General features: G+C 33.4%; 2 protein-coding genes across 4 annotated transcripts; both read right to left on the reverse strand.

Moving 5' to 3' along the window:
• Positions 1–804: 804 nt before the first annotated feature.
• Positions 805–6112, reverse strand: LOC140836257 (monodehydroascorbate reductase 4, peroxisomal). 2 transcript variants are annotated; one of them, XM_073201640.1, is made up of 8 exons: positions 5947–6112; positions 5062–5184; positions 4010–4061; positions 3480–3560; positions 2979–3097; positions 2167–2386; positions 1904–2022; positions 805–1764 (listed from the first exon to the last, which is right to left on the reverse strand). In XM_073201640.1, the coding sequence occupies exons 2-8, from the start codon at positions 5179–5181 to the stop codon at positions 1021–1023; spliced, it is 1455 nt and encodes a 484-aa protein (XP_073057741.1). In that variant the 5' UTR covers positions 5182–5184; positions 5947–6112; the 3' UTR covers positions 805–1020. The 2 variants fall into 2 exon arrangements, with proteins under 2 accessions (XP_073057741.1, XP_073057742.1); XM_073201641.1 differs by lacking the exon at positions 5947–6112 and adding an exon at positions 3723–3803 and having other exon boundaries at positions 5062–5120.
• A 222-nt stretch (positions 6113–6334) lies between these two features.
• LOC140836258 (polygalacturonase At1g48100-like) lies at positions 6335–9984 on the reverse strand. 2 transcript variants are annotated; one of them, XM_073201644.1, is made up of 7 exons: positions 9634–9984; positions 9409–9540; positions 9186–9338; positions 9066–9098; positions 7262–7469; positions 6986–7176; positions 6335–6849 (listed from the first exon to the last, which is right to left on the reverse strand). In XM_073201644.1, the coding sequence occupies exons 1-7, from the start codon at positions 9865–9867 to the stop codon at positions 6451–6453; spliced, it is 1350 nt and encodes a 449-aa protein (XP_073057745.1). In that variant the 5' UTR covers positions 9868–9984; the 3' UTR covers positions 6335–6450. The 2 variants fall into 2 exon arrangements, with proteins under 2 accessions (XP_073057745.1, XP_073057743.1); XM_073201642.1 differs by having other exon boundaries at positions 9066–9338.
• Between the last annotated feature and the right edge of the window lie 2196 nt (positions 9985–12180).

The following is a 12180-nucleotide window of genomic DNA, read 5'->3' on the forward strand; positions in this document are numbered from 1 at the left end:
CAATTTTTGGGTATATATATATATATATATATATATATATATATATATATATATATATATATATATATCAACACAGTAATTGCTATTAGATGCAGACATAAATACATTGGATGCTAGTCGAGACTGGGGAGAGAGCTCATTTGATCTCTCTCCTCCCACTAAGTCGTAGGATCAAGTAAATAAAAAAAATTTAATGCTTGTTACATAAATTATTTGATTTTTATATTTCTCTTGCATTTGAATACAACAAAATTTTGTAGAAATATCACAATTCAAAGATCCCAATTTTTTTGGGCTGAGAGAATGATACAAAATGTTTATTTAATGAATTTCTATTTTCATGTTCCTCCAAGCTATTCGTACAAGAAATTTGAGGGAAATAAATGCTAAATATTCAAGGGCCTTTTTCAGGCGCGTCAGTACCGTCTCGTCTTTCAAATTCTGCTCTATATGACTCTCTCGCGTGTGTGAAAATGGGCTATTCAAGACATCTCCAACTCTAACATCAAAATAAAATGAAGATTGAGCTCATTTTAAATTTTTTTAAAAAAAAGTGGGTCGAGCTCACATGGGTCACAATTATTAATAAAATATAATAGTAATTATATCACTAAATTTTAAAAATACACATTTGATATTTAATAAAAAAAAATTAAATAAATCAAATAAAGATAATATTCTTTTTACAATAAGATTTGTAGTAGATGAATATTATATTTAGTGCAAAAACTACACTGTTTTAAAATAGAGTTGTTCTAATATAGAATTTTGGGTTGAAGATGACTAAAGATATAACGCACCCAATGCACAACCAAACGTATTTCATTTCACTTGGTAATAAAGCTTAATACACTAGTTATAAGTTATTGAGATTATTATATATATATATATATATATATATATATATATATCAATCACTTTTCCCCACCTTGGATAAAATAGAGAGATTTAAGATCCTAAAAATGCTACAACATTGTGGCATGTCATTAGACAATCTTGCATTTGGACCAAAGAAACATCTCACCACCTTCTGCGCTTTTTACCATACCAATATGCAAACACTGCTATTGATGCTGCCACAATAACTCCAGCAGTTGCATGCCAAGTGAATAACGGTTTCTCCATCATCACATCACATACTCCATCGCCACTCCTGCCGCCATCACCATTCGGCAAAGAAGGTGGAATATTTTGTCCGACGGCCATAGCAAACCCCAAACCCTGTTTCTCAAGCTCCCCCAAGTCTTCCACCATCGGTTTTAGCTTAGTGGCTTCAGCTATTGCCTCGTACTGTTCTTTAGTTCCACCCTCGAGAAATGACCCAACAAGAAGCCCTTTGTTTATCCAGTACGCCCCAAAAACATTTCCTGAAAAATCGCCAAAATACACTGCTTCCCCTGCATTGTCTCCATAAAACTGCCAAGACAATGTGAAGATTCGGGAATAAAAGAATGGTAGGTAGTCGAATTCTCCAGTCTTTTCAGGTTCCATGATTGCAGCAACTGCATGCTTAGCAGCCTTTCTTGCAGAGTCTACGTGTTCGAGTCTGCGTGTTTCTCCAAAAATTTTGACTGGAAAAGATGCAACGTCTCCCATAGCATAGACCGAGCTATTGCTTGATTGCATTTTCCCATTCACTTTGATTCCACCCTTGTCCATTGTTAGCTGACCCTCGAAAAGACTTGTGTTCGGACGAATTCCAATACCGATCACAACAATTTCTGCTGGAAATTTGCTCCCATCTTTAAGATTAACAGCAGTGACCTTAAAAAAGATTTGGTGATTTCAAATATTGAATACGTGAGAAATTATACGTATCAGTTTGCATGTTACAACTATTGAATATATGAGAAATTACACAGGTACCAAGTTTCTACAGCAGGAAAGGTATTTAAACTTTTACCTTCCCACTGATGTCGAAATCAAATGATGTCAGCACATTTCCTTTCACAAATTTCACTCCTTTTGACTGGTAGAAGTCTTCATAGTAACTTGCGATTTTGGGGGTAAACAAACGTGCCACTGCAGAAATCAAGTGGTCGAAAAAGATTAGCACAGGAAGACTTAACTTGGATCACAATCCTTGCTGTACAGAAACGTGCATCATTGTTCCAAGAATTTACAACAGACATAAATTATAAAAAACTATATCATGAAATTACTTACTACAATGTGCTTCTGGGAAAACCATAGTCACTTTAAAATTGTTTATCACCAGAGATGCAGCGCATTCCATTCCTATGTAGCCGCCGCCAATAACAACAGCATTTCCACTACCACGAGATTGAATCACATCAACGAGTCTATCAGCATCAGCCAAATCTCGTAAATAACACACATTAGCAGCATCGGATCCATTAACACCAAACTCTTCGATCTTCAAAGCCTAAAGAAATGTGCCATAAAATCAGTCATACACTGAAATACTGAATTATTTATCTCTCTTGATTTCATGTACTTTTACAAATTATATCCCCTAAGTACTGGTCTTTAAGAATTCAAAACCGTTTCATGACAAATTGTGCCAATTTTACCTCATCCATTCCTCCTATTTAAATGTGCCAATTAGAAGGGGCTCAACTTTTTATATGGTAATTAAAATTTGAAAAGGAATTTGTTTAATATAGTGGACACTATTGGGGAAAAAGTCGTGCCATGTTTTGAAATGGAACATTTTTTGGCATCTTGAATGAAAAAATGGGACGAGAAAATTCAGACACATAGAGTACATTCTATCAGTCTGGAGCATTGAACCATCTTACAGGCGACTTAATTTAGTGAAGTGTTTTTCACACAGCCCTCCAAACTCAGAAAAGCACGAAAACTGAATTCTGCCATAAAACCATGATATTGGAATGCCAAATACAAGAAACGCCTTTTACTTTCCTTTTGATTTAAGCAAAAAATCAATCCACATAAGATGGATGTCATAAAGCACAATATAGTACATAAGATGGACAAAAGATCATTTTCAATACCCGAGCACCTGTTGCAACAATTAGATATTTGTAACTTATGGTTTCTCCTGTTGCAATTAGCAATGTCTTACGCCTCACATCAGCAGACTTAACTCGAGTTCCAAGAATCAATTCAATACCTGTTTACACAAATTGAGAAGCAAGTAACACTGAATTATGATATAACTCGGAAAGCTAACATGACCCTTAACATAAAACAACAATTGAGTATAGTAGCTTTGATTGTTTAAGTTAATCTCCACAACTCGAGAAATTTCAAAAGCCTTTGAAGTACCACAAACTTAAAATCCTGTCTATTGAAATCAATTACTAGATTTGATAAAGCCAAAATTAAGTTTTGGATGACTACCTAGCATATTTTGCAAAATAACTTTGTGAGCATTCTTCAATCACCAGTTATTATACCCAAGCACCCAACCTAATCGGGTGGTCTACAAATGACTGCTCATACAACCAAATAAAAAGTCTGCGACTAATTACACACAGTTGTGGAAAAATTACCGTGTTCCTTGTACCATTTCGGAACCAATTTTTCACCATTGGTACCCACACAACAGTGAAATGAAGGGAGACGTGCAGGAGCTGCATGTGGTAAAAATTATAAAAAGTTAAATTACACAGAACATTAATTCCACATTCTCACACTCGCTGATGTTATTCATGAAAGATAATCATAACTTTGATTTACATTTCAACGCCTAAAATCATATTCTTGATACCATTCCCAATCCTTTTTCTGTCTACCTTTCATTTCTTGCATTGATATGATTTTTATCATTTTTGGACGGCATTGCTATGATTTCTGATGTGCATGTTTGTATTTTTCTGTGGAACGAAGAAGAGACGGGTAAATATCATGCGTCTAAGGAGCTCGATATAACATATTGGGTTTCAAAATTATGGGCGTGAATCGTAGATTGATCATTTAGGTGCAAAATCGTTATAGGAAAGATATCATTTAGATGAGGAACAAGTATATCCTCAAGTAATCTCAGATATTGCTGATTCACAGATCACAAGGGAATGAATACCTTCTGGAAGTAAATATCCTTTGCTCAATGCAGGCCTTTCATACGGTGCAACCTGCAAAAAGTGTACCAGAATAAACACACCATGCAAGTTGAGAAAGCACCAAATCAAACATTAAAATAACATAAAACTAACTTAATGCCATAGCAAATATCCGATCACTAGGCAAACCTTAAGCTGACTCATATGAAAGCACAACTCAAGTCTCCAACTAAGTGGAAGTTTCAATACATATGAGTACTCAACAGGACCAAGAAACCATAACAACGATTTTTTAATACCAACACATGGTATCCGAAAAACTAATTAGCGAAAGGAAACATGAAGAATAAAGACCTCAAAGTACTATATTAAATTACTCCAATTCTCTGCTTACTAACCGGATTTGCACTCCATAATTTTTGTGAATTCAAATTTTGAGAAACCAAAATCAATCTATTAAATTAAATCTCCACCACACAATTTATTTGCACTCAATTAAGTAGCTAAACTAGAATAAATCTCCACTATTTTTATTTATTCACTCTTGATCCAGTCATTAAGCTGTAAGTATATGAAACTTGACTCAAATTTAAATCAAAATTGCCCAAATTTCAATAGCAGGTTTTGAACTCCATACAAATAAACATTACAAAAAGAATCATGTTCAATATGCCAAACCAATCTACACCTCGACCACAAAATGCAGCCAGGGAACAATAAAACACAAAATCTATATATATATATTTATATATATATATATATATATATATATATATATATATATAATGCAGAGACTGATTTACATAATTTTATACTGAGTATCAGGCATTGGTGTTGATACCACGTTTCATTATTTCCATCAATTTGTGATATAAATTTAGTTCACCAAAAAAAAAAATTTAAGCATTTTAATCACAAATAACTTTCCAAAAACACTATCAATAATTTTGAGTCTTTGACAAAGAAAAAAAGAACACAACAACTTAGTTTAAGAGATTGCAACAAATACACACGCTCAACTTCAGAAAGAAATACATATATACAAGTAAAAATTATGAGATACTAGAGTTACCGGCTCTTCAGAGATGATGCAGAGTTCACCATGAGAGATCCCTCTCCTGACAAATTCATTGGCGGCGTAGCCAGCTGATACCCCTCCTCCCACGATCACGTACACATACGCTCTCCCCATTTGCTGTTGCAGCCCAACATAAGCACAATCAAGTAGGTGTGTAAATGATTATTTATCTTTTTGTATGCACAGACGAGTATATATCGAGGGATAAGGAATAATTAAACTAATCAATCTGATGAATTAAATTGCAATTTGCAACTGAGATAACTTTTTTTTTAAAAAAAATTTGAGAGGATAACATTTTAATTAAACATACAAATACTTTTAAATTTTTGTTATGCAGAAACAAACATTTGCTAAATGAAACTAAGGATTAATCAAGTATACTGAGTTTCTGCTTCAATTACCTCAAATTCATATTTTCCGTTCGTGAAAGGTTCACATTTCAAGATTTTATAATTTTTGGGTATTGGATTGGAGTGTGTTAAAACTAGCGTCCAGCATACGATCAAAATAGAAGGATGAAGAGGTGTAATGAATCTAGTGACGAGTTCATCCCATTAAAAAATAAAAAAAGTAGATTGATTATATCATTTCCCCGAGCTTCAGCAATAGTATTTAAGATTAATTAAATTCAGTCACTCCCTCCATTGTCACAGAAGGAAAAAGCACGAAGCCTCCAATATAGCAAATAACAAATAAGAAGACTAAAAAATTGAAAAGACTCTCTTTGAAATATTTAGTTTGTTTATTCATACTTGACATCGTATGAATTCGAGTGTAAATAATAGATGATCTTCAATTTTATGCATATGGCGTATAGAAGAAATAAAAGATGAAGCAAATTGATAGGAAATATGTGGAGAAAAGAGGAGAAGTTACCTCAAATTGCTATAGGAAGTGACTCAATCAGCAGAGGATGAGGTTTTCTTCTCGATGTCTTCTGGGTTTGAGGGAGATGGACGGACGGACTTTAATCACGATAATTCCTTATCATCGAGGCATGGAGGAGCCTAATCACTTCTTCTTCAAGTTATCCATCTACCTATCCTGCTATCCATCTATATATATTATTATTATTATTATTATTATTATTATTATTATTATTATTATTATTATTATAATATCACAGACTCGCTGGATATTAATTATTATTATTTGTCACAAAACCAAATTTATTTTTATAAATTATTGAAATCAAACAAAATATTACATTACATGACTTTGGATACATATCCATCTTCTCCAGTGATGGGCTACCACGTCTCAAGAAGGGGGATGAGGTTCTCAGTCTCTTACCTTTTTTATTTCCGTAAGTTTCTACTTGGCAATGTTACTGTACGTTTGAGATAAATTTGTGTTTATGATAATGAAATTGTATATAATTCAACACGAGGCACTAGTATTATTAGCAACTTTAACAACACTACTACTACTACTACTACTACTACTTCTCAAGCAATTTATGGGAGGAATGGTGGCCGTTTGCACGTTCCCGTATGCCTCCCAACAGAAAGGATCGGTGCTCCTCGAAAAAGGTGTCAACTCAACATTTGCTAGCTGGACACCCACACACGGCCTCGAGTCGCTGCATGCGAAATACACCGGTCTCGCCGTGTAAGTCCCCTTGATGGACTGATATGATATGTCCGATATGCCTACGGCTGACGTCTTGTTGGCGCATTTCTTGCTGTTGCAGTAGAACTGGTTGATCATCAAAGGAGTTCCCACTCCAGATACTTGAACGTTGGTGAACTTCACTCCTTTCACTGACCCTGACCCACCCTACAACAACAACAAATTTAATTTAATCACATTGCTCCAACTTAAATTGATTTTATATATATATATATATATATATATATATATATATATATATATATATATATATATATATATATATATATATATATATTGTTACCTGCCAAGTCTTAATTCTCAAACCAGTAGAAGCATTCCGCATGGTGGAGTCGCGAACATTGATATCAGAAACACAGGCTTTAGTACCATCAGGTCCCAATGCCCCGATGCTTATACCATGGCCAGGTCCACAATCAATATCGTATATATTCACGTTGGAACATCCTGTCTGTATAGAAATACAATCATCTCCTACATGAAAAAAGATCAAATTAAGTAATTATTAATCTCTAACATTATAAATTCTGACTGACTTAACAATGGCATATGTTCTTACCGCAAGCAAGAGAGGCGGTGTGAACGACGACATTTTGGGAGTTTTGGAGGTGAATCCCATCTGTGTTTGGGCTGTCACCAGGGGAAGAAATGCTGATCCCAAAGACTTGAACTCCAATGCAGCTGTCGAATTTGAGGTGCGTTTGCTGGCTATTTTGAATTGTTATGCCTGTAACTGTCACATCCCTACTTCCGTAAAACCGCAGAGCCTGAAAATTAATTAAATCAATTGAATTAGCATTGAAGCTGGTGTGTCATATACCCAGCTTTGATGTACTTGTTAAAATAAATTTATATTTTCAAGTTAATCTTAGAGTCATGATATTCAATAGACATGTTTTAGATAGTCAAGTAATATTTATTAAAATCTTGTTTTCTGCCCATAGAATTAAATTAAGTAGTCTACAAGTCATGAACTATGTATAATATGACTACCTTCTAGTCATCTTAACAATAATTAGAAAAAAACTTTTATATAAAATAAGAGAGTTGCAGCTCTCTGTTTTCTTCTGCCGTGCATACCAACAAATTTGGTATCAGAGCTATCAAAATTGACACAAGGAAAGCATACTTCAGTTTTTTACTTCATTGTTGCTTCTTAGTTCACCCACCTCCAACAGTAACCTTTTCAATCATATATGGTGTTGGTCCCACTTTGAGTTATGGATCAACATCTTAAGCCTTTTCTATCTCTTGATATATTTGCTCGTACAGAACTATTTTGGGTTCATTAATCTTCGTGTCCTGTGATTCGGAGCATAAAAATGGCTGCAAAATTCAAGCCTTACCATGTTCAAATATTCTGCTAGTAAAGTTCGAATTTTTGAAAGAGAACACTATGATGATTGGAGTAGTGAAATGAGAGATTTCTTCATCTCTTTCGATATTTGGGAAATCATCGAGAGTACTTATGATGAGCCTCTCGAAGATGAAAGTTCTACTGATTGGAACGAAACCAAGCAGAAAGGGTACAAGAAAAAAAAAGATTCTACTGCTCTTCGCTACATCAAACAAGGGGTCAGTAAATCTATTTATCCCCGAATTTTCAATAAGAAGAAGGCAAGGGTGCTTGGGATGTTCTACTGGAAGAATTTCAAGAAAATGACAAAGTAGTCTTCATAAAGTTACAAGAATTGTAGAGAGATTTTGAAACTTTGTTGATGAAAGAAAGCTACAAGGTGACAGAAATTTTCACCAGAGTCACTCAAACTGTCAATCATATTGAAAGTCTTGGTGATGACATTCCAGAAAAGAAGGTGGTTGAAAAAATTCTCAAAAATTTACAACCTAAATTTGATCATTGTGCTGCTGCCATAGAAGAAACAAAATATCTTTCAAAATTATCAATGCATGAGTTGATCAGTTATCTGGCATCGCATGAACAGAGAATCAATAGATCCTCATATCAGTCCATGAGCCAGCTTTTCAATCGAAAGTTAATATTTCTGAAAGAAAGGTAAGTTTTCAAAAAATCTTTATAGTCAATATGGGCAACATAAAAAGGATGACCATGGGAGAGTTTTTGAAAAGAAGAAAGAGCAGTCATAAAAATTTAGTGATAGGCCTTCTTGTATTATTTGCAAGAAATCAAATCATCAATCTGTCTGTTCAGGTGCAAGAGATGTAGAGTCACGAACCACAAAATCTATTTGGTGCAAATTTTACACTAAATAATGTGATTTTTATATAATTAGAATTTTTTTATATAAACCTTGTAGTCATCTTAAAAGTAAATAGAATTTGTTTATATAAAATATTAGAGATGCAGCTCTCTGTTATTCCGCTGTGCTACCAACAGTACTTACCGTTGGTCTGGTGCTTGGCATTCGTCCCGTATTCTGCATTTCAAATTTTACGTTAAACAAAAAATTTAGGAAAAAGGATCCTATCCAGCTTATTATATCTTTATTAATGAAAACACTTACGGACTTCTTATTGTTCCACCAGGCAGAGCCCTGTCCGTCTATAATTCCATTACCTCTGATTGTTATCTTATTAAGCTTTGTGAATTGCATCCATTGCAGAAGCCCTGATCCCCAAGGTTCAGGGTCCGTGGGAGCAATTATTTTCCCATCCAACTGCAGCAATTAGGACCATTTAGTTGGAATTGTTATAACCTGTGTGAAAGAAAGTTCTTCGAGACTTTACCTGGAAAACAATATTCGATTGGCAATTGGGTCCTGAAAACGAGATGGGTTTTACAAAAAACACGGAGCCTGAAGGAACTAGCATCACTGATCCTTGCACTTTGCAAGCATCAGTCCATGCTGCTGCAAATGCCTGTCGAGATCAAATCATGTCCTAAAAATATAAATTTACCTTTTTTATTTTTATTTATTTTTGGGTTTTATATTGAAAGATGCACTTACGTACATTTGTATCATCAGCAATTCCATTGCCTTTAGCGCCATAATTCAGTACACTGAAGGTGGTGGAGTTGCTGCTCCCGGAACCACCGTTGATATTCGGAGGGGGCGGGGTGTTCTTTGCTGACTTCTTCGATTTATGAGTTCCGGCATTTGCACAGGACAAATTATCCCATTCCCACGAAAGACTCAGAAGAACTATAATCATATAAACTAGAAACCTGACATTCTTCAACCCCATTAAGCTGGACGACGTTGTTATATTCTTGGTTTGTGTGAATATATATATATATATATATTGGTACGAATGTGCTTGTTTGTTGGGGCTTTGATGAATTCCAAACGGTTAAAATATACTGTGTTGCCACTCAAAATTAATAATTAGTCGAGTATTTTTTATTCTCAACTAACGATTTGAGAAAAACTGAAAAATTCAAGAATATTCGTAGGATAATAAAGACTCGGGTTCCATTATTGTGATAATATTTGATAACCTACTATAAATTGACAAAACAACATCGCAAGAGAATGAACACATGTACGTTCATCTGAACTTAGTGATAATTATTGTTAATCAATTGGTTATAGCCCATGATGTTAATCATGCATGTTATCAGCACTATCTTAGCAGTAACGAGACTATGAGAATTAAACTAACAATGTGTACGTATGAAATATTCCATACATACAAAAAGCTATATGAATTGATATATGTTGTCAATTCATCATTGCGTCCACCTCCGATCGAGCCCATACACAATTTTGTCATGTTTCGTCGCATCCAATATATGAGTAACACATCATCATTGGTGAGCACGATAAGTCAGCAGCATATCAATACTAAATATATATATATATATATAGACACGCACACACACACATACAAATTAAGCAAGGACCACTAAAATTCTTACATGCATGTTCATATGAATTATTAGATTAAGGTATTTGAGTTGAATGGCGGTATTCAAGGATAATAATACATAAAGTACTGATCCGCCAGCAATAGGTAAAGGATTCTGCAAGGGTTCTCCACATGATGGTTTGTTAGGTGCGTTTTATTTATTCTTAAATTTATTCTATTGATCAATTCATTGGTGCTCTGCTCCGGATACATATGTAGTTGACCCACCCATATATAACTCGACTCCACAATATTATAATGTGCTTTTTATATATATATATATATGGAAATTAATTATAAATGAGAAATCATATATGTGTGTGAACTCTTTCATTGATTTGCTTAGGAATGATTTTAAATATTATAGGAGTAGGTCGACTTGTTTAATTCATACTTATAGAGAAATTAAAACAATTTTTTTTTCATGAGTTGGATATATATGTATCACAAAATTGGTACATTAGCTAGTTAATTGAATTGAATCATATATATAAATTAATATTTATGTTCACTCGATAATTAATCTTATGCTTCGGATTGAGTAACTATATATATATAGAACTTTAAATATATCGAGCTTGAATGTAATAATGGACACGTGATTTCAATTCACGTGTACTATAAATTCCAACCTCTTCAATTCCTTGATAGTTTTTAACATGTAAATGTAACAGGGCTGGCCAGGCACGTCCCGTGGAATTTTTTGTAAATTTATAACTTGGAGGAATATTATATTAAAGTATTATTGACTAAATAAATATATATCAAAGATAAAATAACTGATCATAACGTGTGAAAGTCCTTTTCATTCATATTCATATAATCAACTTAGAGGGTCTTTGATAGAAATTATAAGCTTTTTTCAAATAGCTTATTTTTAGAAATAATCTTATTTGAATGTCTTTTAAAATCCAATTATATATTCTCTTATATTTTATAATATCTCAAACAATATATTATATAAATGGTTTATATCCAATTATTATTATTATTTTATTGTAAATCCTATTAATATTAAATTAATATGACTAATTACAATTATAATTATATGTGTATAATATATCTGAAAGCCAAAAAAGTCAACTAAATGCTAAAAATGAAAAATCATTTAATCTTAAAAACAGATTCTCAAACAAATTTATAACATACAGCTCTGTTTTTTTCTTGAATTATGATCTTCAAAAATCATTTTTAAAATTCTAAGGAAACGTCATATATTAAATTTACCCTTTAATAATCTTTGAAAGGAATTAAATTCCTTGATATAATTTCCTTATTAATTATCTCTAATGTTTTGCCTTTCTAGACTTGAGAATAATCTCTAATTTATGATGCGATCTCGTGAAGATTTGAGAGTCATAATATCTTTAATATATGGAATCTTATATCTTTAAGATATGAGATCTTTATTCTTTAAGGAGTTTTTTTCTAATAAAACTCTGTGTGTGTTTAAATAGGAGGATAGGGTGAAAAAGGAGAGTGTGAGACACGAAGGAGTTTGAAGAGTTTTTCGAGACTGTAGTCATCTCGTAATTGATAACTTGTTGCTGTGAAGTGCTGCCAACATCTGAAGACAACACCGAATCACGGTTGTGATTAGTGTGTTGAGTCTCGAAGATTTTTCACTTCTCGGTTGATGCATCCGACATA

Source organism: Primulina eburnea, chromosome 7, assembly GCF_022965805.1.
Source record: "Primulina eburnea isolate SZY01 chromosome 7, ASM2296580v1, whole genome shotgun sequence".
Taxonomy (NCBI): domain Eukaryota; kingdom Viridiplantae; phylum Streptophyta; class Magnoliopsida; order Lamiales; family Gesneriaceae; genus Primulina; species Primulina eburnea.